Source organism: Elephas maximus, chromosome 1, assembly GCF_024166365.1.
Source record: "Elephas maximus indicus isolate mEleMax1 chromosome 1, mEleMax1 primary haplotype, whole genome shotgun sequence".
In the NCBI taxonomy this organism is placed as follows: Eukaryota; Metazoa; Chordata; class Mammalia; order Proboscidea; family Elephantidae; genus Elephas; species Elephas maximus.
Genome location: NC_064819.1, coordinates 19,482,429 through 19,505,873, shown reverse-complemented (window position 1 = coordinate 19,505,873; position 23,445 = coordinate 19,482,429). Strand labels below are relative to the sequence as shown.

The 23,445-nt window shown below is 39.9% G+C and overlaps 2 protein-coding genes across 6 annotated transcripts in view; both read right to left on the bottom strand.

Annotated features, from left to right (window-relative positions):
• Positions 1–2,862, bottom strand: part of XXYLT1 (xyloside xylosyltransferase 1) — a 238,395-nt gene extending 235,533 nt beyond the window's left edge. For both annotated transcript variants that reach the window (XM_049879870.1, XM_049879878.1), the window contains exon 1: positions 2,265–2,862. In XM_049879870.1, the coding sequence (XP_049735827.1) occupies positions 2,265–2,768 (504 nt within the window). In that variant the 5' untranslated portion in view covers positions 2,769–2,862. The remainder of the gene's footprint in view (positions 1–2,264) is intronic.
• Positions 2,863–9,236: 6,374 nt separating this feature from the next.
• Positions 9,237–23,445, bottom strand: part of ACAP2 (ArfGAP with coiled-coil, ankyrin repeat and PH domains 2) — a 152,271-nt gene continuing 138,062 nt past the window's right edge. For 2 of the 4 annotated variants that reach the window (XM_049879855.1, XM_049879862.1), the window contains exons 21-23: positions 22,778–22,888; positions 20,342–20,403; positions 9,237–14,519 (exon numbers count right to left, since the gene is read on the bottom strand). In XM_049879855.1, coding sequence (XP_049735812.1) covers positions 14,419–14,519; positions 20,342–20,403; positions 22,778–22,888 — 274 coding nt within the window. In that variant the 3' untranslated portion in view covers positions 9,237–14,418. Of the gene's footprint in view, positions 17,155–17,189; positions 20,404–22,777; positions 22,889–23,445 lie in introns of all 4 variants that reach the window. The other 2 variants (XM_049879864.1, XR_007516713.1) reach the window with 2 other exon arrangements.

The following is a 23,445-nucleotide window of genomic DNA, read 5'->3' as shown; positions in this document are numbered from 1 at the left end:
AGAAGCCCCAGTCCTCACAAGGCTGTGTCAATTCCCTCCGGTCATTTGCAGCTGCCTGGGGCCCTTGGGTGACGGCTGTGCTTCCCAGAACAGGGCCCAGCTGAGGAAGAGGGTCAGAGCATGAACCAGTATTTCTGGTGCTGATATGTGCCAGGCCTTGTGCATGGGGGTGGGTGAGAAGACAGGGTGGAGTCATAGCACCAAGGGAGACAGGTCTAAGCAGGGGGAAAAGAAGACATATTGCTCAGCTAGGGGCCTGGTGGTGCAATGGTTAAGTGCTCAGCTGCTAACCAAAAGGCTCCATGGGAGAAAAGACCTGGCAATCTGCTTCCATAAAGGTTACAGCCTTGGAAGCCCTTTGGGGCAGGTCTGCTCTGTCCTAGAGGGTTGCTACAGGATGGCTATGAGTCAGAATCAACTTGATGGCATGCAACTGTTCGGCTGGGGGCTCTTGAACAGGTCCAAGGAGGGGACGGATCTGAAGATGAGCAAGGCTTGGAAATGGAGAGAGTATCCTGATAGTGAGAGTGACATACGAACAGGCCTGCAGGCTGGGAAGCACTGGGAAAGCACTGGACGTATAACGAGAAGCTGTGGCTGGAGCTCATGGTAAGGGGAGGGTACACTGGGCCTGGACTGCTACCTCTGACTAAGGAGGTGAAGAGATGACAATACTCATTTTCCGGGTGGTGTCTGGGGACCAAAGAGCCTGGGTTTTCTCCCTTGCACCAGTACAGTTTTTCAAACACGAGGGTCCTAAGAACCACCTAGGACAGGCTGTCAGACTCTACCTCTAGAGATTTCAATTAGGTAAATCAAGGTGGGCCCAGCCCACTCTGACAACGGCTCTCATGGGCCCTTCCAGCCACGAGTTCCAGGACCTGGATTCTTGGCCTCCCGCAGCAGGAAGTCCAGGCCCAGGTGCCCTCCCTGACCACAGTGCGTGTTCCTGCTGGGCTCACTCTTCTGTGCGGAAGGGGGTGGGAGGATGGACACTTTCCATGCTGTGGGGGGAGGCAGGAACAGACAGCTGCTGAGGGATGGACACAGGCTGTCCCCAGGGACTAGGGACATTCTCAGGGGAGGTGAAAGCTGAGTCAAGAGTATGCTAGGGCCCAGGAGGGAAGTAAGGACAATCTGGGCAAAAAGTACAGCTTTTGTAAAGGCACGTTCAGGATGGTTAAGATTTAAGGTGCATGTAAGGGAAGGAGGAGAGGTGAGGCTGGAGAGGAGGCCCGGGCCCATAGCCCTATCAAGATATTAGGACTTGACTCTGTAGGTGACAAAGAATCCCTGCAGACCCCTGAAGGCTGCAGGATCCAGGCAGCAGCCCCCCGTACACACTTAGTGGGCACAAACACATGGAACACTATTCTTGCCTCTCATCCCCCGCCCCAACTTCCCCTCCGACATTTAATATCACCTACTACTCCTACCCAAAAGCCAGACCTTGGTCCCCTCTGTGCAACTACTGGATCAAAATGACACAAGCGACGTGATGGAGGCTATTCCCGCTAAGGCAGGAACCCAAACTCTGAGGAGGCAGGGAAGTGAGACGATGGGCTGGTCTAGCCTGGGAGACAGGGGCTAGCTCAGCTCTCCCCAGATGGTATTTGTACCTCTCAGAGCTTTCTCTTCCTCCCTCAGAGGAATCTGCGTCTTCTCTAAATGGGTTCATGGCCCTTGAGGGCAAGAAGGACACACACAGAGGGAATGAGATGGCTTACACAGGCTGGCCTGGGCTTGACCAGGTCCCACTGAACTGCCTCAAGAGCTGTATGAGACATGTCCCTGCAACTTCAACACTTCAAGCAGCTTCACCAGGCCCTTCCCGTGGACTTTGCTGACGATGACCACGGGTGCTTTCAAATGACCTGCTCCACCCTCAAAAGTCAAAGACCGAAGAGGATGACAAGAACAAGGTGCAAACTCTGGAGGCACTGCTGAACCCTGCAACGCTAGCAGAAAGCTGAGTGCCTGTTCTCCTGAGGAGGGGACTGCATGCGGGTGGGGACAGGAGGGCGGGCCGATCAGTGAACACGCAGCTCCACTCCAGCAGCAGCTGAGCGCGCCTTACTCCCGGCACGCCCCCGGCGTGAAAGCACCTTTCGGCCAGGGCCAGGGTAGACTTCCACAAGCACTGGCACCGGGCAGCCCAGCGATGGCCAGCCCCTGTCTTCGGGGGCCCGGCCCGGCGGCACGCTGACCGCGTGGGGGAAGAGGTGGACCACAGGCCGGGAGTCCCCAGCTGCGGCCCCGCTCACCTTGCACTTGAAGCCGGCGGCGGGTGGCAGCAGCTCCCGCAGCAGGACCTTGGCCACCTCGCGGCTGGCCTCCTCGCTCACGAAGTGCAGGTTAAGCACCTCGTGCGCCTCGAACTTGGCGAGGCGCAGCAGCGAGCGCAGCGCGGTGTGGGCCTTGGCCTGCAGCGCGGCGTTGTGCTCCGCCTTGGTGAACATCATCAGCAGGTGGTAGTCCACCGGCCCGGGCCCCCCGCCCTCCAGGCTCTTGGCCTTGGCGCCCGGGGCCGGCGCCGCGGAGCTCCGTGCCAGCTCCGGCGAGAGCGGCGAGGGCGCGGCGGGGGCCCCGGCGCGGGCCTCCTTCAGCCTCTTGGTGGCGCTGGAGAAGGTCTCCCGGCCGGAGCCGAGGTAATAGAAGGCACAGACGGCCAGCGCCGCAGCCAGCAGCAGTGCGCAGTAGTGGGAGCGCACAGCGCCCAGGCGCGCCATGGCCCGAGCGCATGGGGACCCGCCTCTGAAGAGACCCATGGACCACACGCCGACTGACCCCGCGGCGCGGAGAGGAGGCTGAGACCCGCACCCCGGCAGCCAGCTAGTAGCCCCGGCGGCAGGCAGCGGCCATGGCGGGGGCGGAACCACGCTGCCCAGAGCCAATCCGAGGCCGCGGATGCGCGGAGAGGCGGGACTAGGCGTGCCCGGCAGCCGCTGGGTCCTAGCTTCCGAGGGTTAGACCCTGATGGACCGCGCTTTGCCGGTAGCGTCCGGGGCGCTGGAGCAGCGGGCTGAGGCCTCAGGCATCGAGAAGGCCGGCAGGCTGTAAAACGTCTGTCAGCTGGCGCTCCTGAGCCCCAGATACTAGAAAACGAAGCTGGTCCTAAAAAAAATTCAGGCGCCCTAACGCAGAACCTTGTGTTAGCAAAAAGGCTAAACTGGACGCCCGAAGAGGGAGAATTTTTATTTCTATACCCTTTTTCCCTGTTAATTTCTTGGAGGTCTTAAGTCCTCTCCCCATTCCCCTCACGCCTTGGAGGGAGACTAGCTGGGCTGTGAAATTTAATCGAGAAACTCCGTTCTCCATTCATGATAAAGTAGTAACACCTAAGGTTGAAATCGCCTCTCCATCCCACCGCACACCTCTGGAACAGACAAGAGACAGTCTAAACCAAACCAAACCTGTTGCCGTCCAGTAGATTCTGACTCTTAGCAACCCTGTAGGACAGGGTAGAACTGCCCCACAGAGTTTCCAGAGAGCGGCTGGTGCATTGGAACTGCCCACCTTCAGGTTAGCAGCCATAGCTCGCCATAGCTCATAACCACTGCGCCAAGGCCGCCCAAAAGACCGGTAGTTCAGAAAACCCCTATTAACACCAAAGATGTGATATTACTTCATCTTTTTTTTTTTTTTAAACAAACTTTAATGCTTTCGTTTTTGTCGTTAGGTGCCCCAGAGTTGATTCCGACTCATAGCAACAGAAGAAAACCTGCCTGGTCCAGCACCATCCTCAAAATCATTGCTATGTTTGAGCCCATTGTTGTAGCCACTGTGTCAATCCATCTCGTGGAGAGTTTTCCGCTTTTTCACTGATTTGATGTTCTTCTCCAGGGACTGGTCTTTGTGATGTTATTGTTGTTTTCAGGTGCCTTTGAGTCAGTTCTGACTCATAGTGACCCTATGCACAACAGAAGGAAACACTGCCCAGTCCTGAGCCATCCTTAAAATCGTTATGCTTGAGCTCATTGTTGCAGCCACTGTGTCAGTCCACCTCCTTGAGGGTCTTCCTCTTTTCCGCTGGCCGTGTACTTTGCCAAGCATGATGTCCTCCTCCAGGAACTGATCCCACCTGACAACATGTCCAAAGTATGTAAGATGCAGTCTCGCCATCCTTGCTTCTAAGGGAGCATTCCGGTTATACTTCTTCTAAGGCAGATTTGTTTGTTCTTTTGGCAGTCCATAGTATAGTCAATATTCTTCGCCAACACCACAATTCAAAGGTGTCAGCTCTTCTTCGGTCTTCCTTATTCATTGTCCACCTTTCACATGCATATGATGCGATTGAAAATACCATGACTTGGGTCAGGCGCACATTAGTCTTCAAGGTGACATGTTTGCTCTTCAACACTTTAAAGAGGTCCTTTGCAGCAGATTTACCCAATGCAATGCATCTTTTGATTTGACTGCTGCTTCCATGGCTATTGATTGTGGATCCAAGTAAAATGAAATCCTTGACAACTTCAGTCTTTTCTCCGTTTATCATGATGTCCCTTCTGATAACATGTCCAATGTACTTGAGACAAAGTCTCACCATCTGTGTTTCTAAGGAGAATTCTAACTGTACTTCTGCTAAGGCAGGTTTGTTTCTTCTGGCAGTCCATGGTATATTCAATATTCTTGGCCAAAACCATAATACAAAGACATAAATTCTTCAGTCTTCCTTATTCATTGTCCAGCTTTCACATGCATGAGTGGCGGTTGAAAATATCACGGCTTGGGTCAGGCGCCCCTTAGACCTCAAAGTGACATCTTTGCTTTCTTAACACTTTAAAGAGCTCTTTTGCAACAGATTTGCCTAATGTGATACATTGTTTGATTTCTTCACTGCTGCTTCCATGGGCGTTGATGGTGGATCCAAGTAAAATGAAATCCTTGACAACTCCATTTATCATGATGTTGCTCACTGGTCCAGTTGTGAGGATTTTTGTTTTCTTTATGTTGAGGTGTAATCCATACTGAAGGCTGTGGTCTTTGATCTTCATTAGTAAGTGCTTCAAGTCCTCTTCAATTTCAGCAAGTTGTGTCACCTGCATTTGCAGGTTAACGAGTCTTCCTCCAATCTTGATGACTCATTCTTCTTCATATAATCCAGTTTCTCTGATTATTTGCTCAGCATACAGATTAAGTATGGTGAAAGGATACAACCCTAACACACACCTGTCCTGATTTTAAACCACGCAGTATCCCCTTGTTCTGTTCAAACAACTGCCTCTTGGTCTATATACAGGTTCCTCATGAGCACAGTTTAGTGTTCTGGAATTCCCATTCTTAGTAACATTATCCACAACTTATGATCCACACAGTAAAATGCCTTTGCATAGTTATTAAAAGCCAGGTATTTTCTGGTATTCTCTGCTTTCAGCCAAGATCCATCTGACATCAGCAATGATATCCCTTGTTCCACATCCTCTTCTGAATCTGGCTTGCATTTCTGGCAGTCCCCTGTCAATGTACTGCTACAACCGTTTTTGAATTACCTTCAGCAAAATTTTACTTGCGTGTGATATTAATGATATTGTTTGATAATTTCGGCATTCTGTTGGATCACTTTGGCATTGGCACAAATACTTTACAAAGAGTTCTAATGTGTACCAGGTAGTCTTCCAAGTTCTTAACAGAGATACACTGCAGTAACTTGCCCAAGATCACACAGCTAGCCAATGGCAGTTTTGAACCTAGACAGTTGGATACTGCTAACTAGATAAAACTCATTAATTTCAATCTTGTAAGGATTGATGACATACCAAAAGTGCTAACCCAAACATGTACAAATGGACTATATGATTAAAAGAGGTGAAGGTGAAAATGCCTGGACAAATGCACTCACATTTGATCTCTCACCAGTTGATGGTGCCCCATTATTTCTCAAAGTGTGAGCGGATCACACCCTTATCAAAATCACAATTCATCTCAATTTTAACTCTTGTTCTTTTCATGTGAAGCAACACATTTCTGATAAGCACTAGACCTCTGACACAGGCTTGACGACAACTTCGATGCCTACTACTCACCTTGCAAAAAAAGAGCAGAATTAGCTCCTTCGAGTAACTCACTCTTAGATCATTTAATCCTCACAGCTCTGTAAGGTAGACGTATCATGCCCATTTGGCAATCAAGGAATTGAGATTTAGATATTAAATTGTCCAATTCTAGTTGGCTAGCAAATAATGGAACCAGCATCCCAACCCAAGTCAGACTACTTCCAAAGCGCAAGCTTTCGGCCAAGATTAGCTTTAAAAGCAGTAATTTCTTTTACCACAAAAGTCAGCAGGTTACACTGAGGTTAAGACACCAGCTCTGAAGTGGACTACCCAGGTTGGAACTCCAGCTCCGCAAGTTGTTAGACTTCAGGCAAGTCATTTAACTTCTCTGAGCCATGACTCTCACCTGCCCCATTTGTAAAATGGGGATACTACTAGTCCCCATGCCTCCTAAAGGAGCCCTGGTGACACAGTGGTTAAGCGCTCAGCTGCTAACCAAAAGGTCAGCAGTTCAAACCCACCAGCTGCTCCGTGGGAGAAAGACGTGGCAGTCTCCTTCTGTAAAGATTACAGCCTTGGAAACCCTATGGGGCAGCTCTACTCTGTCCTATAGGGTTGCTCGACAGCAATGGGTTTGGTTTTGGTTATGCCTTATAGGGTTAAAAGAGACAGTGGATACAAAACAGTGCCCAATACATAGTACACAAATGTCTACTTAACTATGTTAGATACTCCAAACTCAAAAAAAAAAAAAAAAAAGTCTATCTGCCATGTACAAAAATATATTTCAGCAACCATAGCTTTTCTGAGGTATTCACAAATACTAGACTCTGAATTTCTCTTTAAAACTTTATTACATGTTCCACAGACTCTCCACAGCAATGTGCTATATAGCTGTGTGATTACATTCTAAATATTGTTCATTAATAAATTTTTTTTTTATTAATAAGGAGGAAATAATTCTGGAATTGTGCCTTTTATGTCCCCACCTACACTCTCAAGAAGGTGGCTTTTCTCCTCTGCCACTTATTCTAGAATTGATTTATTCATTGTTTCATCTTTCAGACCTTTATAAAGGTCACTAGTCCTGCAGTTTATGGATATGAATAACAAAATAATAAAATTTTAAATGTACATAGGAAGTCAGTAGACACACAGGAAAATACTAAAGAAACTGGTTTTTTCTCCCAGTTCTTTGCCCATAAAGAAAAATGAATGTTGCAGGTCACCACCAGCTTCCTGAAGGATACTGCTGACTGCAAACTAAAACGGTGTGCTCAAGATAGCCAGTCAGTCATTTATTCAATAGCTAGTGAGCGCTTACTACACGCCAAGCATAGTAGCATCTAGGGATACAGCAATGAAAAAACAAAACTCCCTGCCCTCCTAGAGCTTACATTCCAGTGTGGGGAAATAGACAAAAAGTATGTAGTGTATCAGATAGTGAGATGTGCTGTTTCCTCAGCTTAAAATACATACCTTGGTGTATTATGACTTGGCTCAGTAGGCAAAGAACCCTAGTAGACACAACAACTGTCCAGTTCTAACTGTAACTTGCGCAAAGTTCTCTTACTTCTGACCAGAGGTTAGGTAATTTATTTTTCCTGTTGTGCGATGGCCGTTATCTGCAAAGCTAGATAATCAGGTTTTTAATTTTTTTAATTGACCGTCACCTAACACTGTTAAAGATACAGAGAAACAGGTACTCTTCTATACAGCAGATGAGTGTTTGCATGTTGGTACAACTTTTCTGGAGAACACTTTGCTGATGCTAAAATGCCTCTGGCCTCTAACAAACCATTCAGTTCTCTTTCCTGTCCAGACCTAGAATGCTTCCCCCGAAACAGTGGTTCTCAAATTTTGGTTGGCATCTGAAATACTTGAGAAACTTCGTGAAAACACAAAGGTCCAGGACAAACCTGGGCTTCTGCATTCGTCAGATATCCAGATTCTTTTACAAACCGAAGTTTGAAAACCACTGCTCAAGACCTCTCCTTATGCTTGGCCTTGGCTTAGATGTTACTTCCTCCACAAGTGGTCTCTTAACAGCTCTCCACCCCGTATCTGGGGTGGGCACCCTGCCCAACGAGTGCCACCTCTATACCAACCTACCCCCATCTTTCTCCTTTGCAGGAATGCAAGGATCCACAAGAACAAAAAGTGTGTCTACCTTTTTGCCATAATATCCCCTGTATCGAGCACAGTAACTGACTCAAAATATACTTAACCTTTGAACCACCATTTTCATTTCTAGGTATTCATCGTAAAGAAGTAATTAAAAATATACTCAAATATTTAGCTATAAAGGTAAGTCAGAGCTAGGGGTATGGTAGCAAAAAAAATTATAGCTAAATGTTCACCATTAAAGTGTAGTCATTAAAATGTAGTCATTAAAAGCGATGTATTTGACAAATGCCAAGTGAAAAAAAATTTTTAAATGGAGGGAGAAACTACAAATTAATATTCAGGAGACATATTAGCCAATTGCAATGTACAGAACTTAAATGGATTCTAAGTTGAACAATCTGTTTAAAAAATAACATTTGATTAACATTTGACACAATCAGACAGTTTGAACGCTAGTTTTATTGTGGTTGTTTTTAACAGTCCTTATCTTCTAGAAATATGTACCGAAAGACGTGTTGGTACAATGTCTGAAATTTGCTTAAGAAACATTCAGGGAAGAGGCAGAGTGGGTGGGAGTATAGATAAACAATGTTTGCCATAAGCTAATGGTCACTGAAATTATTTTTTGTATATGTTTGAAATTTTTCATAATAAAAATATTTTTTTTAATCCTTCCCCAAAACAATGTAGAATATTTCAGGACTCAGAAATTTGTTCCCTATCTATTAAGCGAAAGAAGCAGGTAACAAACCATTATGACCCCACTGTACAGATGTGCAAATACACCCAGCAGAAGGTCTACAAGGGTATATACTAAGGTAGTTAACAGTTTCTCTCTCGGCGCTGTCCAGTAGAATTTCCTAGGATAAGAGAAATGCTCTCTACTATCTGCCCTGTCCAAAACAGTAGTCACTGGCACCCTGTGGCTACTGGGCTTTTAAAATGTGGTAGTGCCAACTGAGGGACGGAACTCTTATTTTTATATAATTTTAATTCATTTAAATTTCAACAGCTGCATGTGGCTAGTGAGAACCATATTAGCCCAGCCAGATGACTGAATTATGGATATTATCTTCTTTTTTAGTTATTTTTATTTATTTAAATATTTTTCTACAATGAACAGGTATTGCTTTTGCAATAAGGAAAATGTGGGTTGTCCGTTTCGTTTTCGTTTAAAACATTTATTGGCTCGGTGTTCATTCTCTGCCTCAGAGAACCATTCTAACATGGAGATGAAGCTAACCGAAGCAGGTCACAGGCACATTTTATGTGTCTGCTCCCAATTCACGTGCAAAGGAACAGCCAAAAGCAGATGATTTCCACTTCTGTTCTTTCAACTCTCCATTCCTTCCCTCAAAATTCATATAAAACCAGGCTTTTGCTTGCTGTTTGCTTACTGAAAGGGTTGCGTATGTCTGTTACCTCCATTAGAAACTTCAAAAAGGTAGGGACCATGCTCATACTGTGCACAGTATAATATCATTATTTACTTGTTTGGTTTTTTTTTTTTTTTTAATAATTAGTACACGGAGCGGCTCAAGGACAGATATGCTGATCATAATGAGAAGAAAATTAGGGCTACAGCCCAAAACAAAGCCTTTTGTGGTTTTGAGCCACTGAACTGTGACCAGGCAGAAGAACATATTTAAAATACCAAAATGGATTTCTTAATTGAAGCAATCAGCAAATAGGATCAGGCTGGGTCAATTGGAGGGGGTTGGAAAGGAATATAATACCTTAAACGTAACTGGTTAACTGCTATGTCTGCAGGGTCCTTCACAAGAAAGCAGGAAGGCTGAGCATAAAGGAACTATGCCAGAGAGGAGATTTTTATTGACTCATTATCATAATTTTTCAGCATACAAAGTATTTAATCAAGTATAATATCAAGTATAATATTTACAATTCTTACATAATATACATTTTAGAATAACTATAAAGGTAATGTACTTTGCTCCATTTACAATGACAAGCTACAGTAAAACTACATTCATGTATTAGATACAAATCCTCTATAGACCAATAAAAAGTAAATGGCATGTTGGTTAAACATTCTTTAAAATATACCTTTTCACAGGTAGCAAGAAATATTACAGGTAATAAGTCTCTATGACTGGAATGATTCAGAAATGTCATAAAACACAGGTAAACACATACAGAAAAGTGGCTCACCGTTTCCAAAAGTTAACCTTTAGCCTTTATGTAAAATAAATGGTGCCAACAATCTTTGTAATGAAGCGAGCTTTCCCTGTTTAAAATGAACACTCAGAAGGGGGGTTGAGGAACAATAAGAAAATCTAGACCATTAAGATGGCAAAAAGACCAATGCAGAAAAAAGTTTAATCAAATATTGCTTTTTCCTCATTAGTCCATATTAAGTGGATAAATTTATGTAAACAGTTATGTCCATTAACAAAACCATTATTATAGATGTCAGGATTCAGCTAAACTGAATCTCAGCCTCTTAGTTCTCTATCATTTGGAAGCATCGAGAGATTTAAAAAAAAAAAAAAAGTATATGGTGGATTAAAATTACCTGTACAATGTTTTACTTTCATCAGTGTTTGTTCCTGTGAAAAACGTAAAATTTATCTTCAAATCCCAATCTATTCCTTTAAAGTAATATTACATTCAAGTTCTCCAGAATATGTGGAGTCTTTGTTATCAAAACACAAGGAAAGCTTGCGGTTATTATCAGATTTTGCAGCTTTATGATTTCAAACCACTTCATGATACTAGGAAAATGCCTCTAGACTGGCAGTCAGTCAGACCTTGGTTCTGGTGTCACTTCTGCCACCAACTAGCAAACCGAGCAACCTCCTCTGTAAAACAAAAGGAGCAGCTAGGCTCAAAGATGCAGACAATGTTAGAACTCTTAGATTAAGATCTTAAAGTCCTACTGAATCAGGTGAGATAAAGTTAATATCAAAGTGCACCGTAAGTGGCAAAACATTATACAAATGGACATTATATTTTCACCTTTTCTCATCCCACTCACTGTATTTGTGAGGAGCCTGGAATCCAAAAAGGGTAGGGACTACCAGTCCAGTGCTCTTTCTAATATATCATGTAGCTCTGAAGTCATTCTACAATTCTATAAAAATGTCATCTTCCCAGCTCATGTCCATGGTTCAAAGTATTATCAAATAGAAAAGTTAATTTGACAATGTAAGAGTGTTTTGAGAATGTCTTATTATTCAAAATGGGTGATAAATTTAGTCTTAAATACACCTTGGTTTATTGTGACCATACTTTACAACCATAAAATTCTATTTTTTTTAAATACTGTTTAAGGTATCACAAACTTAAGTTGTCCAGACTGTGAAGGTATAACCTTTTTACTAAAGTACATATTCCAAATTAAATCTGCATATTTTAGAAAGTAAACATCTAAGTTCATCAAAATCTACCATGAAGACCAGTATAAATTAGGCAAACACTGTAATGTAGTGAACCCCTGGAAACTTCTGAATTTCTAAGGACTGTACCAAAGGTAATTTTTTAAACCTTTGAGACCTTAAACATATATATAGTGTTGCAATGAAGCATTACAAGTAACTACTCAATTGCCTTTAATCTAGTTGTAACATGAGACTATATTTTATGAAGTCTTCATATTTTTTTTTTCATATTTAGTACTGCTATTCTTATTTTGATAATAACCTCATTTTTTAAGTGAAGGAGCTAACAGAAAAATGATAAGGAAGCAGAAAGTAAAATCTGTAGGTCAGTTATCAAAAGCAAACAGAGGGCAATCACACCGCCTTCTGAACCCCCAGAGTATTATTAACATCGGTTACACTATAATTTCTCATAATGCATTGAATATTTCACAGCATAGTAAAACCCAGCCTCATTACATACTATACAGTAAGAGTTCTTAGCTGACAGTTAAATCCACCTAAAAGCCAACCTACCTGGTAACTACTCTGTAACTATTAATTTACTTCAGTGTCTTGCTGTTTACTCCATCATTTCTGCCAAAATAGTCCAAACTGAATCTCAGCATATTCAAGAAGTCAAGCCATTGAAATTACGTATTTTTGTTATGTCCAGCTTCCCTGCACTATCAGAGATTTTGTTTTCGCTGAGGAGATCCAGAGCCATGATCATCTTTAGAGCACTTCGAATACACCTCTAACCACTACATTTGAGTAGACACGAATCACTGCCACATGAACAGCTCATGACTCAAGCCATAGGAGGGTAACATGTCACAAGGAATTGCCTTCACCACCACAGAGATCCCGGGCGTGATCTGACGCGCCAATTGCTGGATCCACAAGGAAAGCTGCCTAGGCCGCCTCAGAACAAACAAAACAAAACAAAACAAAAAACAACAGGAGCTCTCGGAGTGAAGTCCTAGGATTAAAACAGGAGTATGCCCTGCAAAGGAGAAACAGGGCTCTCTCTTTCCTCTTTCCTTTTTTCTTTATTTTTCTTTCTCTTGTTAATCTGTTTTTGACATTATTTATCTTTGAGCTCTTCTGACAATTAATTTCAAAGTACACTCTAATAAGGATGTTACAAACCAGACTTTTGTCTCTAGGTAAGGTACCTAAAAATCCAGGTGATTTGTGACTTTGAGGTGAAACACCAAAGATTTAATGTCCCTGTTTTTGCTGTAATTAAAATGCAATGCTTTAGAACTAGCCTTTCCTTGGAAATAATTCACAAATATATATAACACATTTTTATCCTTATTCTAATATACAATGACTATTACTAAACAAGCACCATATGCATGCAATTTGGGCAAATTATGCAGCCTTTTCTGTATCATGATTTTATTTCAGTAAAATTCCTGTTTATATAGATTCTGATTTGATACTTAATCAGTTTATAAAACCCTAGTTATTAGGGGAAATGTTAGAAAATTTATTATTTACCCAATTAAAAATAATTTCTCTACTTTTTAATAATCCAAGTTTTAAAATCTCTCTTACAAGACTGAGTATCTAGTAATATATACGTAATTTGTAAAAGATAATTAAACTTGACTATACTGAACGACTATACTAGAAAGGAACATAAGGCAAATTATTTAATTATTCTGTACTGACAAGACAGTCAAAGCTGGAATCAGACTAACTTGTAGCATACACATAGATGGTAAATAAGTATATCCATAATGCTTTGGAATTAAAGAGTCTGTGGTTTGTAACCAAACACTAAAGCTACTATAGATGATATAATTAAAAAGAATGTACACTGTGTCTCACACATGTGCACTGGACAGATACAGAAAAAGTTAAAAAGTGAATTATTGCTATATAAACTAAGAAAAATACAAGGTTTTTTTCTTCCTTTAGACAGAGATTTTACTTTCACTAGGAACAACGGCAAAAAATGTATCTTGAAAAGGACAAATATCATATATAAAAATGTCCTATATGTTATGTTATGAATCAGCTTTTCAGGGAACGTTACATCTTGATGAAAGCATGATTTGGCAACATTCAGGTAGCCGCTGAAACTGTTTTATCATCTCAATAAACTTGGCAAGGTTTCATGAAATCAACCAACAAATGAAGAACTACCATTTCTACAGCTTAGTTTCTTCTGGTGATTAAAAAAAAAAAACGTTTTGAGGGCTTCTTTTTTCTTCATAAAACAGACTAAGTCTAAAGGAGTGAACTATGTCTACCTGTACAGCCATTACATATACGCTAAAGTACAGGGCAATTACCTTACATCTAGAAGGATAACTGCATTTATGAGTAAATGGGGAAAACATGTTCTCTATTTCTAATAATTAAATCGTATATTGTGTGTATGACAGCTAATCTATGAAAAATAACAACAATAACCAAAAACACACTAACTATGAACCACCAAAAATCGTCGGAAAGCTAAAAAAAAGACATTTCTTGAGGCAGGCAGGACAGGTGACTCCCACGCAAGGCAGCCATGCTGACTGAATGACTCTGGGCATGCCGCATGGAGAAGCCACTGCTCTGATCCACTGGCAAAAAAGAGATTTGCCTAATCCCTTGGCCATCTTGTAACCTAGAGACGGCCTAAGGCTAGGTTTTACTTTTATCTATACAAAACAGCCTATTAAACAGGCTTCTTTTAAAAAGAAAAAAGAGGTCCTCAAGTAGGTGCCTCTCCTAACTATTAGAGATCCATATTTTAATTTATAAAAAATATCAATGAATGGGTACCTTTTTTCTAAACTCTTCAACATCTACCAAAACTAATTAAGTAAGCAGACTTAATGCGGTAAAAACTTGAGTTTTCGGCTGTACACATTAGGGGATCATCAGATTTAATAATTCCTCCTTAAAAAAAAACCTCAGAATTTCTGTGATTCTTGCTGGAAACGATTGAGTTTCTCTGGGTTATTGGATGCCATTTGGGAAAAATCACGGAAAATGTCCTGGTATGTTTCGTCACCTGCATGAAAATAAAATGACACTTTTAAAATTTATACAAATTCATGTGATTAAATTACTAAAAAACAGCATTCCTTTTTATGACCAGTAACTAGTTTGTAATTCATTACATTGAAAATTGGTTCAGATAAGCCTTTTTAGAAGGAAAGAGACCAACTAAACACAAATGCCAAAAAAGTGTAAATTGAAAGGGGGGAAAAAAAACCAAAAACGATACCTGAAAAAAGCACCTCAGATGCAGCCACAGGGTAAAGCTCAGAGTTAGAAAAGAGCAAAGATGCAAGTGTTTTAAAGCAATGTAGAGAAACACATTTATTAACACATGAGAAATAAAAGTCGTTCTGAATGAGGTATCGTAAACAAGGCATTCTTTAAATATTTCCTTTGATAAAAGCCGAAAGAAGTGACCAAAACCAAATACTCATGTTTTTGATGGGGGCAAGTTACTACAAGGTAAACTGACAATCAGGTGGGGAATAAAGCCTCTTGTGTTAGTATCTTCTTTTAATTAAAAGCCATTTCCATTTAAATGGCATGTGAAAAATAATTCTTTAATCAAACTTCAATGCTTAATTAAAACTAAAGAACTCAACGACAGACACATTGCTGCCCACTAAGCTTAGAAAATAACAAAGTCTAGAAAACGACTATAAAATCATCATTTCACATTTGGTAAGAAGCTCTTTGTTTACTGTCGATCATATGAGTAAGAATGCTCTGACAGAAGGAGAATATATACTAAAGACATCTGCTAAATTAAGAGTAATAAACAGGATTATGTTTAATATATGTACAAATATGCTTCTAGAGAATAAATTATACTGATATTATAGCAGATTGAATACTATTTTTCTTGCCATGAGAAGCTAAATTTATACATACATACAGATTAATTCCTCAGATAAAGATTCTGTATAAAGTAAAATCTTCTTTTCAAGATCAATCACTCACCAGGAGAGTTTCCTGCTAAATTTAGCTTTATACACAAGCTTGGCTTGATACCATTTCTCCAGGTTCAGACCACCAAATACTATTGTAGATAACTATTGTTGCCACATGGTTTTATAATTATCTCCCAAAGGATACCTTGCATCCACTTAGAACAAACTCATTGCTACCGTTGTTAATAGTGCAGCAAGTTTTATCAGCTCTTAAAAGGCGAGATTTTTGAGGTAAGAGATGTCATACCAAAAGCTACAAAGTCAAAACAAGTTGAGGGAAGGGGATAAAGATCTACTGAAAAGGTCAAACAGCATAACCCAAGATTTTCAATGAAAATTTTGTGATCCTTTTAATATTAGTCTCTTCTAATATTTAGTATATGTAAAAAAAACAATTTATTAAAATCTCTATATAATGTTTTGTTAGCCCTGGAATTTTTTGGTGACCTGAACCTGAATCAATCAATTAGGCCTAATAAAAAGTTTCTTAATAGGATGGGTGAGAGTAACCTCCACCTTGTGTAATTATTACCAAAACACTAAAAATCAGAATTGACATGCTGGAGCAACTGTAAGGCAATCCAATTTCACCCATTATTTCTTTTAGAAGACAAACCACAATGTATTCCCATTTTTAGCCATTCTCAAAGATATCAAATAAACTGAGAAGGGAGCAATATTAAGTAGCAATTAACAAACCATACAAAATATTTTTTTAATTTTCTTATTCTTAGATGTTGAATTAAAATATTTATTGTAAACATTATAAATTTTTTTTTTTTTAAATACTACTCAAACTGGAGTCTGGAATTTTACTTTCCAAGAAAGTATAAAGTGCAGAGTATCATAATACAAAAATACCACACTGATTTTACCATTCAACATCAAAACTAACTTAAAAGGCACACATTATACATTCAAGAAGAATCAGGAAAAAAGGATCTAGCAGACGCTAATACCAAATATTTTACAGATAGCACCAGATGAGCACTCTCAAGTACTACGACAGTACAATGGCAATATATGGCTTCTACTATTGGCAATGCATATTTCATAGAACAAGCTGTAGGATTGTTTTTTTCTTTTTGTAGAGTCCCAGTTTTTGTTTTTAAATCATCTAGTACGTATTACACAAGGACATTTTAGTAGAACCATTGTACCATGCAAAACAAGTTATAAAGTCTTTCATTTGCTGAATTAAATGCTTCCTTGAAGGAAAGGGTTGGTGCTACTTGCTACGCTAATCATTGGTTTCACTGACTGAATCCATTTAAAAAGAGTTAATACAAGAAGTCTCCACCTTCACACACACACACACACACACACACAAGAATTTTGTGTTAAGATTGTTTCTGACAAGACATAATTAGTGCATTGTCAATATACTACCTTCTTAGACCTCAAAACGTGTTGTCAAAAAAGCAAATGTTATAACAATAGTGACTAAGATATTTAATATAGTCAACACAAACTGGACTTCACTGTGATTCTTTATAATTTAAATATTTTAATCTCTTAAAATTTTTCCCAAGGCAAATAGAGTTTGTCTACAGTGGAACACATAAACAACAACCCAGGATACTCCCAATGGAATGTTCACAGAAGTACATTTAACAGTTTACTATAAATGGTAGACAACTAATCACCCCATGTTTGTAACATATCCTTTGAAGTACTAAATCACGTTCTATTTTCCTTGAGACAGTTCACCTTCATATGTGCACAGATACTTCTGAGTTTCTAAAATGTGTGCTGCTGTCCTTCCACTGATAGCTTAAAATAGTTTTTGCTTTTTGGTATTCAGAATATCCACTGCAACAGCAGTTATGAGGATCCAAGATTTTGCTCTTGAAATGCACTCCCTCAAAGGGGTGGCAGCTCCAGGTGATCATGCCCCTCCTGGGTTGCTAATAGCTTCCTTTTTGTAACTGATTAGATCAGTGATTTCCAGCCTCTGCCCACTACTTACTGCTATAGCCAGTTCACTAAAGCAGTGATTCTCAACGGGCTGAGGGGTCATGGAGCCAGAGACTGTGGGAAACCACCAAGCCGGTTTCCAACAATTGAGAGCTGCATGTGACAGACATTTCACTCATCAACCTGGGCCTCCTAAGAGTTGTAGGAAGTGATCATCAGAAAATGCAAGTTCTGATTTCCTCTTGCAAACCACTGGGAGTCCCAGGCCTTTACGGGGAGTAGAAAGTTCAGAAGTTAGGTTTTCTAGGAATAGGTTCATGATTGCCAAAGACTATATCTCAGTCTTTTCAATGGTCGGGCTCTTCACTATCAAAAGATTGAAAACACCTGCTTTTAAAAAATTACCTATAAATCTGAGGTTTTCTTTCTATTGCTAGGGACAACAAACAAAGGATTCCTACAAAACATTCCTACAAAACAGTCAACCAAGGTCAATGAGAGAAAAATCTGGAGTAATAAACAGAGGGGAAAAGAATGAGCCGCTGCCTGTGCAGACATACCTGCTCTCCAAAGACCCATAAAGGAAAAGTAGCCATAGAACAACTGCTGTGCCATTTCCCCACACTGCCTGTGTTTGTATAAAACTGTTCCGCTTTAAGTATTAGGGCCTCAAAATGAGTTAAAAATCTAACTATTATCAAGATGGCCTTCAAACAGATCAAAATTTCATTTAAATGCTGCTGATACATCTAGAATTCTGATGTATTTTGAACCTCTAAAATATGAGAGTGGTGGGAAAAGTTGTTTTAAAATGAAGCTTTTTGTTGTTGTTGTTGTTGTTGTTGTTCAATTTTCCATTCAAATAAATTGGAAAAACTACTTTTCGCCGATGAACAGAAAATATTCATGTGCTCATATATAAACTTATACATAAATGAAAGCGAAAGAACATCTGAATGCTCCTAATGGAGCCCTGGTGGTGCAGTGGTTGAGAGCAATGACTGCTAATCTAAAGGTCAGCGGTTCAAATCCACCAGCTGCTTCTTGGAAATCCTATGGGCCAGTTCAACTCTGTCCTATAGGGTTGCTATGAGTCGGAATCAACTCGACAGCAACGGGTTTGGTTTTTTTGGTTTAATGGTGGCAGCAGAAGCCCAAGTAATTTGGGTGGAACTACCGGTGGCGAGAACAAAGAAGGCCTTATCCTTTCAAGCTGCCCAACTCCAGAGAAGAGTCAACCACTGACCTTCTGGCTAATCACTTGGGTATAACTTCATCAGCAAACACCTTAAAGAAAGATCAGCTGACCAAACATTTAAGTTTAAAATTTCGGGAAAAGAAAATTATTTAACTTAAAATCTTGAAGTTCACTCTTTATCTCACAGATATCAGTTAATATATTCTTTGAACGATTTTTATTTTAAAGTGCTTAAACACAAAGGCCTCAAAAACGGCCTAGTAATACTATCGCTTGGTTATATTTGTTACAAAATTATAACTTCTTTAAAATCTAACATTCAAGTTTAAAACAAACAGCTGAAATCCAGGATTAACGCTGGAATTTCACCCTCATCAGCACTCTTAGACCATGCGTCATGGGTCAGTACTGCTGTATGATCCACAGGATTAAAGGGGGGCACCCTAGAGTAGCGGCACCTAGCTGAAGTGCCTCTATTCTCAAAATTCTTACCCGTTCCCTAATAAGTTTGGCCAAAAGTAAGGAGTAAATACAGTCCTCTGAGGAAAGAATGGCCTCCCGTTTACATTAATTATATGTTAATCTGGTTAAAAATAAAAGTAAACGGCTGAAGCTAGCTAGCATAAAGTATAGAGACTTTAGCACATATTTAAATAGGAAGCAAAGATGATATTACCAGGCCACTTTAGAAATAATATATCAAAATTCATTGGCAAGAAATCAAATATTTTCATTGCAATCTCAACATTCTCAAGGATTTCAGTCATGAACTCCTGAAACTTTTTTACTAATATGTATATAAATTTAAAACAGATAAATTAGTGATTCATATACTCCAACTCATGAAACTAGACGTCCAATGGTGCCTCTCTTGGTGAAGAACGGCTGATCAGGATGCGTTCACCAAAGAGACGACTCTGACCAGCAACAATTCTTTCTTTTCTTGACATCTTGACTCAAAGGTAAAATTAATCAAAACTGAAACTTGAGCTGATCACGAGTTGAGATTTCTCTACTAAGTCTACTTTGCCATCAGGTTCATAAATATCCTACATAATCCACTTACCCAAGAGATACTGTACACAACTGCTTGGGGCAAAGCTACAAGACTGAATAAGACCTTTTCCCTCTGTCTTGTAAACTAATTATCACTCCCATTATGGGCTTGTTAACCTACTGATAAACTTTTATTTGAAACCTTCAACTCATTTTTAGATTGGAGTACAAAACTCTTAATTCCATAAAGTTTTTCTTGGTATCTTCCATATTGACTTTTTATATGCCAAACGTACGATGATTTGTTTTTTCCCTGAACACAATTTATAGAAATTCCCTGAATGACAAAAAGGAAACAGTTATGTTATATACACTTGACAGCTAAAAAGAATTCCAGAAAGGAAACACCTATTGTGCTGCTGTAAGTTTATAGAGAACACATTATCATTCCATTCACTTCACTGGAATGTATATGGAAGACATCTGTACAGCAGATAAAGGAAGTCAGCAGCCAAGAAGTTAAATACTGCACGTGAACGTGTACTGCAATAGGAATACTGGTGAATTTTTCACAATCTGGCATTAGCCACCCAAGAGTTCAGTAAGTACAGTACACAGCTAAGAAACTCACAATTTACAAGTATGTTATAAAAACTCTATAGTGTTAAGTTAGTTTGCTAACGAACTATGAATCTTCCAATTGTAAACTGATAAATTCCTGAATGCATTTCTTATACTGCATTTCAGTATGATTATTAGTAGAATATTGACCTGGCTGTCCATAAAGTCCTTCTGACTCCCGCATCTCTTCATTCATTCTTGCTAAACGTAACCTGAAATTATACAGAAGGATTTTTTTTAGATGACAGTACACAACATAAATATTCATTAACTAATGAATTATATAGGCAGAAAATACACATACTAAAGAACTTATTTTCTTTTACTAGTAACTGGATTTTGGTTTATCAAACCCAGCAATCTGAGGTACAAAAATAACTATATCTTACTTCATACAATACTTATGAGAGAAGACAATAAAAGATTACTGAAACGTGCATTCCAGCTCTATTTAAGCTGAATTCCTGCAGCACCTCCAGCAGCTTGCTTCCTCCAGACTACAGAGAGTTCCTGGCTCCTACAGCAACTTGGCATACTTTTTAAGTGCCAGCTGCTGAAATTATTGCTCCTACAATGTGGAAGCAATAGCCTGTCATAAGTTTACTTTGGTTTACCCTGAGGGGAGATGGTTCCAGATGCACAAATAGAGTGTGTTATCTCTCAATACTGATTATTTGGAACTTGGGAATATATTTTGAAATGCAAACTTTACAATAAATGACCACAGGTTACTAAGATTTTCCCAAGACTACCATAAACCCGTAAAACCAAACCCATTGCCATCAAGTTGATTCCAACTCACAGCAACCCTATAGGACAGAACAGAACTGCCCCATAGGATCTCCAAGGAGCTGCTGGGGGATTCAAACACCAACTTTTTGGTTAGCAGCCAAGCTCTTAATCACTGTGCCATCAGGGCTCCGGGAAGACTACCACATTGCTTTTTTGGGTTATTAATCCTGGCAGCAGTAAGGGATACAGCATTAGATTAAAAAGTTAATAATTTGCTCCTGTATTCTTGCTGACTTTAAGCAACATTTGAAATAGGCAAATGTTCTCTTTGGTATCCCATTCCTACTTTGTACTGCTCGCCTGTCCTCCAGGCCCACTGCCTTCCCAGACCTCTAGCACCCTTTTCCAACATGGCCACACTGGCGACTGCAGCATCTAGCAAGGGCATTTCCTGTCTTCAAGGTACCACACAACACTCTTCATCTCTTCTCTCAACTAACCACTGTGTGAATTAACAGTAGCACCATAAATCTCCCTTTGGTATTATTGAGATTTTAAGAGAGGGAGTTTATTTTTGAAAATTCTTATGTGAAACTCCTAATCCTCACACAAATTAAAATGAGAAAATTTAGACAATTTGGAGACATACATTTTATAGAAAGGGAGTCATAACTACATAGAAATGGCCCAGGAAACTGCATCCAGAGTTCGTGCCTCTAGGCTCTCCCTATTGTTGTTCTTTAATAACTTATCTTTCTCCAATCCTAAATCTAGAATGATTTAACAGCTCTATTTTTTTTCTTTTTTCAAAATACCTTCCAAAATACCACCACCACCTCCAGTTAGAAAAGGGCATCAGCAGGAAAAGCATATTTTGCTGTTTTGTTTTGTTTTGCATTTGGAAGGGGTTAGGGTGGAGTGATACACGGCGAGTCAAGAGTTCTCTGCGAGAGCTCTGGAGGTTCAAGTCAACTGAGGGAGTTTCTCTTTGTAAATGACTGCGATTCAGTAATGTAGATGGAACTCTCTCTACTCAAATGACAAGGGATCACCAATTCTGGGCTTCATTCAGCCTAGAATACAATGGAAAAGCAACCTCATACAAAGTACTCTTGACATTTCGTACATAATGAAATCTGGGTGACAATCTCACTTCTAGATTTCGAATGTAACATACTTTGACTTCAGACGAAAATCAAATTAAGAACTCAAACTTTTTTCTTTAATATGTCATTAAATTCTGTGCAAACATTCACAAACAAGAATTTTCATTTTACAATCAATCTGCTATTCATGAGAAAAAATCAACACAAACAAATTTCTAGATATCATGGCCCAAGGGCAATGCAACTGCAAAGGTTACTAATGTCAACATCAGTGCGGCTGCCCTCCCTGCCCTCCCGACTTAAAATCCTCTAATTCTTGAGGAGGTGCTACCTGTTACTCTGCCAATCTCCCTCTGGTACTAAATTAAGAGATAACAAATCCATTCCAGAGAAATCACCGGTTTTTTCTTTCTACCGGTCATACAGTAGGAAGTAGCCTAGAAGTCAGATTTCTTGGTTTAAATCCCAGCTCCACCATTACTAGCTGTGTGATCTTAGACAAACTTCTCAAATCACCTGTGGATTAGCTTCCCCATTTATGAAATGAGGATGGTAATAACAATGCCTCCCTTATAAAGCCGCTGTGAGAACCAAATAAATTCATACCTTTAGAGTATGTAGAGAAGAACATAACACAAAGTAAATAACTGATTACTTTTAAAGTTCACCATGTGCATGAAACTTCAAGTTAACACCCTGAACAAGCACCAAATCGGATGTGAAACATTAAGTGAAAAAAAATTCTTACAAGGTCACTATATCAGCGTTGGCTGCTTCCACAGCTATAGTCAAAGGGTCTTTCCCTTCTTCATCAGTGGCATGTTGATTGGCACCTCGTTTTAGAAATAAACATACCTGCCTGTTTAAGGAAACAGCATTTTTAAACAAAAAAATTAACATTCATCATAAAATAAAAACAAAAATACTACCTAAAGAAATAACATTTTCATTAGACATCTGATTCATTCTTCAAATACTTACTGAACACAGACTGTAGTATTTTACAAGTCTCAAGATACGTTCATATACATTATCTCTTCTGACCTCTCATGAGTCAGAACTGACTCAACAGCAAATAACAACAACCCTCAAAATCATCAAAGAAAGTAAAAGACCTATACAAACAAAACTGCAAAACATTACCGCAAGAAACCAAGAGATCTACATAAATGGAAAAAAGTACCACACTCATGGATAAGTAGACTCAACATTGTGAAAATTTCAATTCTACCCAAAGCAATCTACAAATACAATGCAATTCCGATTCAACTACAGACAGCATTCTTTAACAAGATGGAAAAACTAATCATTAACTTTACATGGAAAGAGAAGAGGCCCCAGACAAGTAAAGCACTAAAGAAGAAGAATAAAGTAGGAGGACTTGTACTACCCGACCTCAGAACCTACTATACAGCC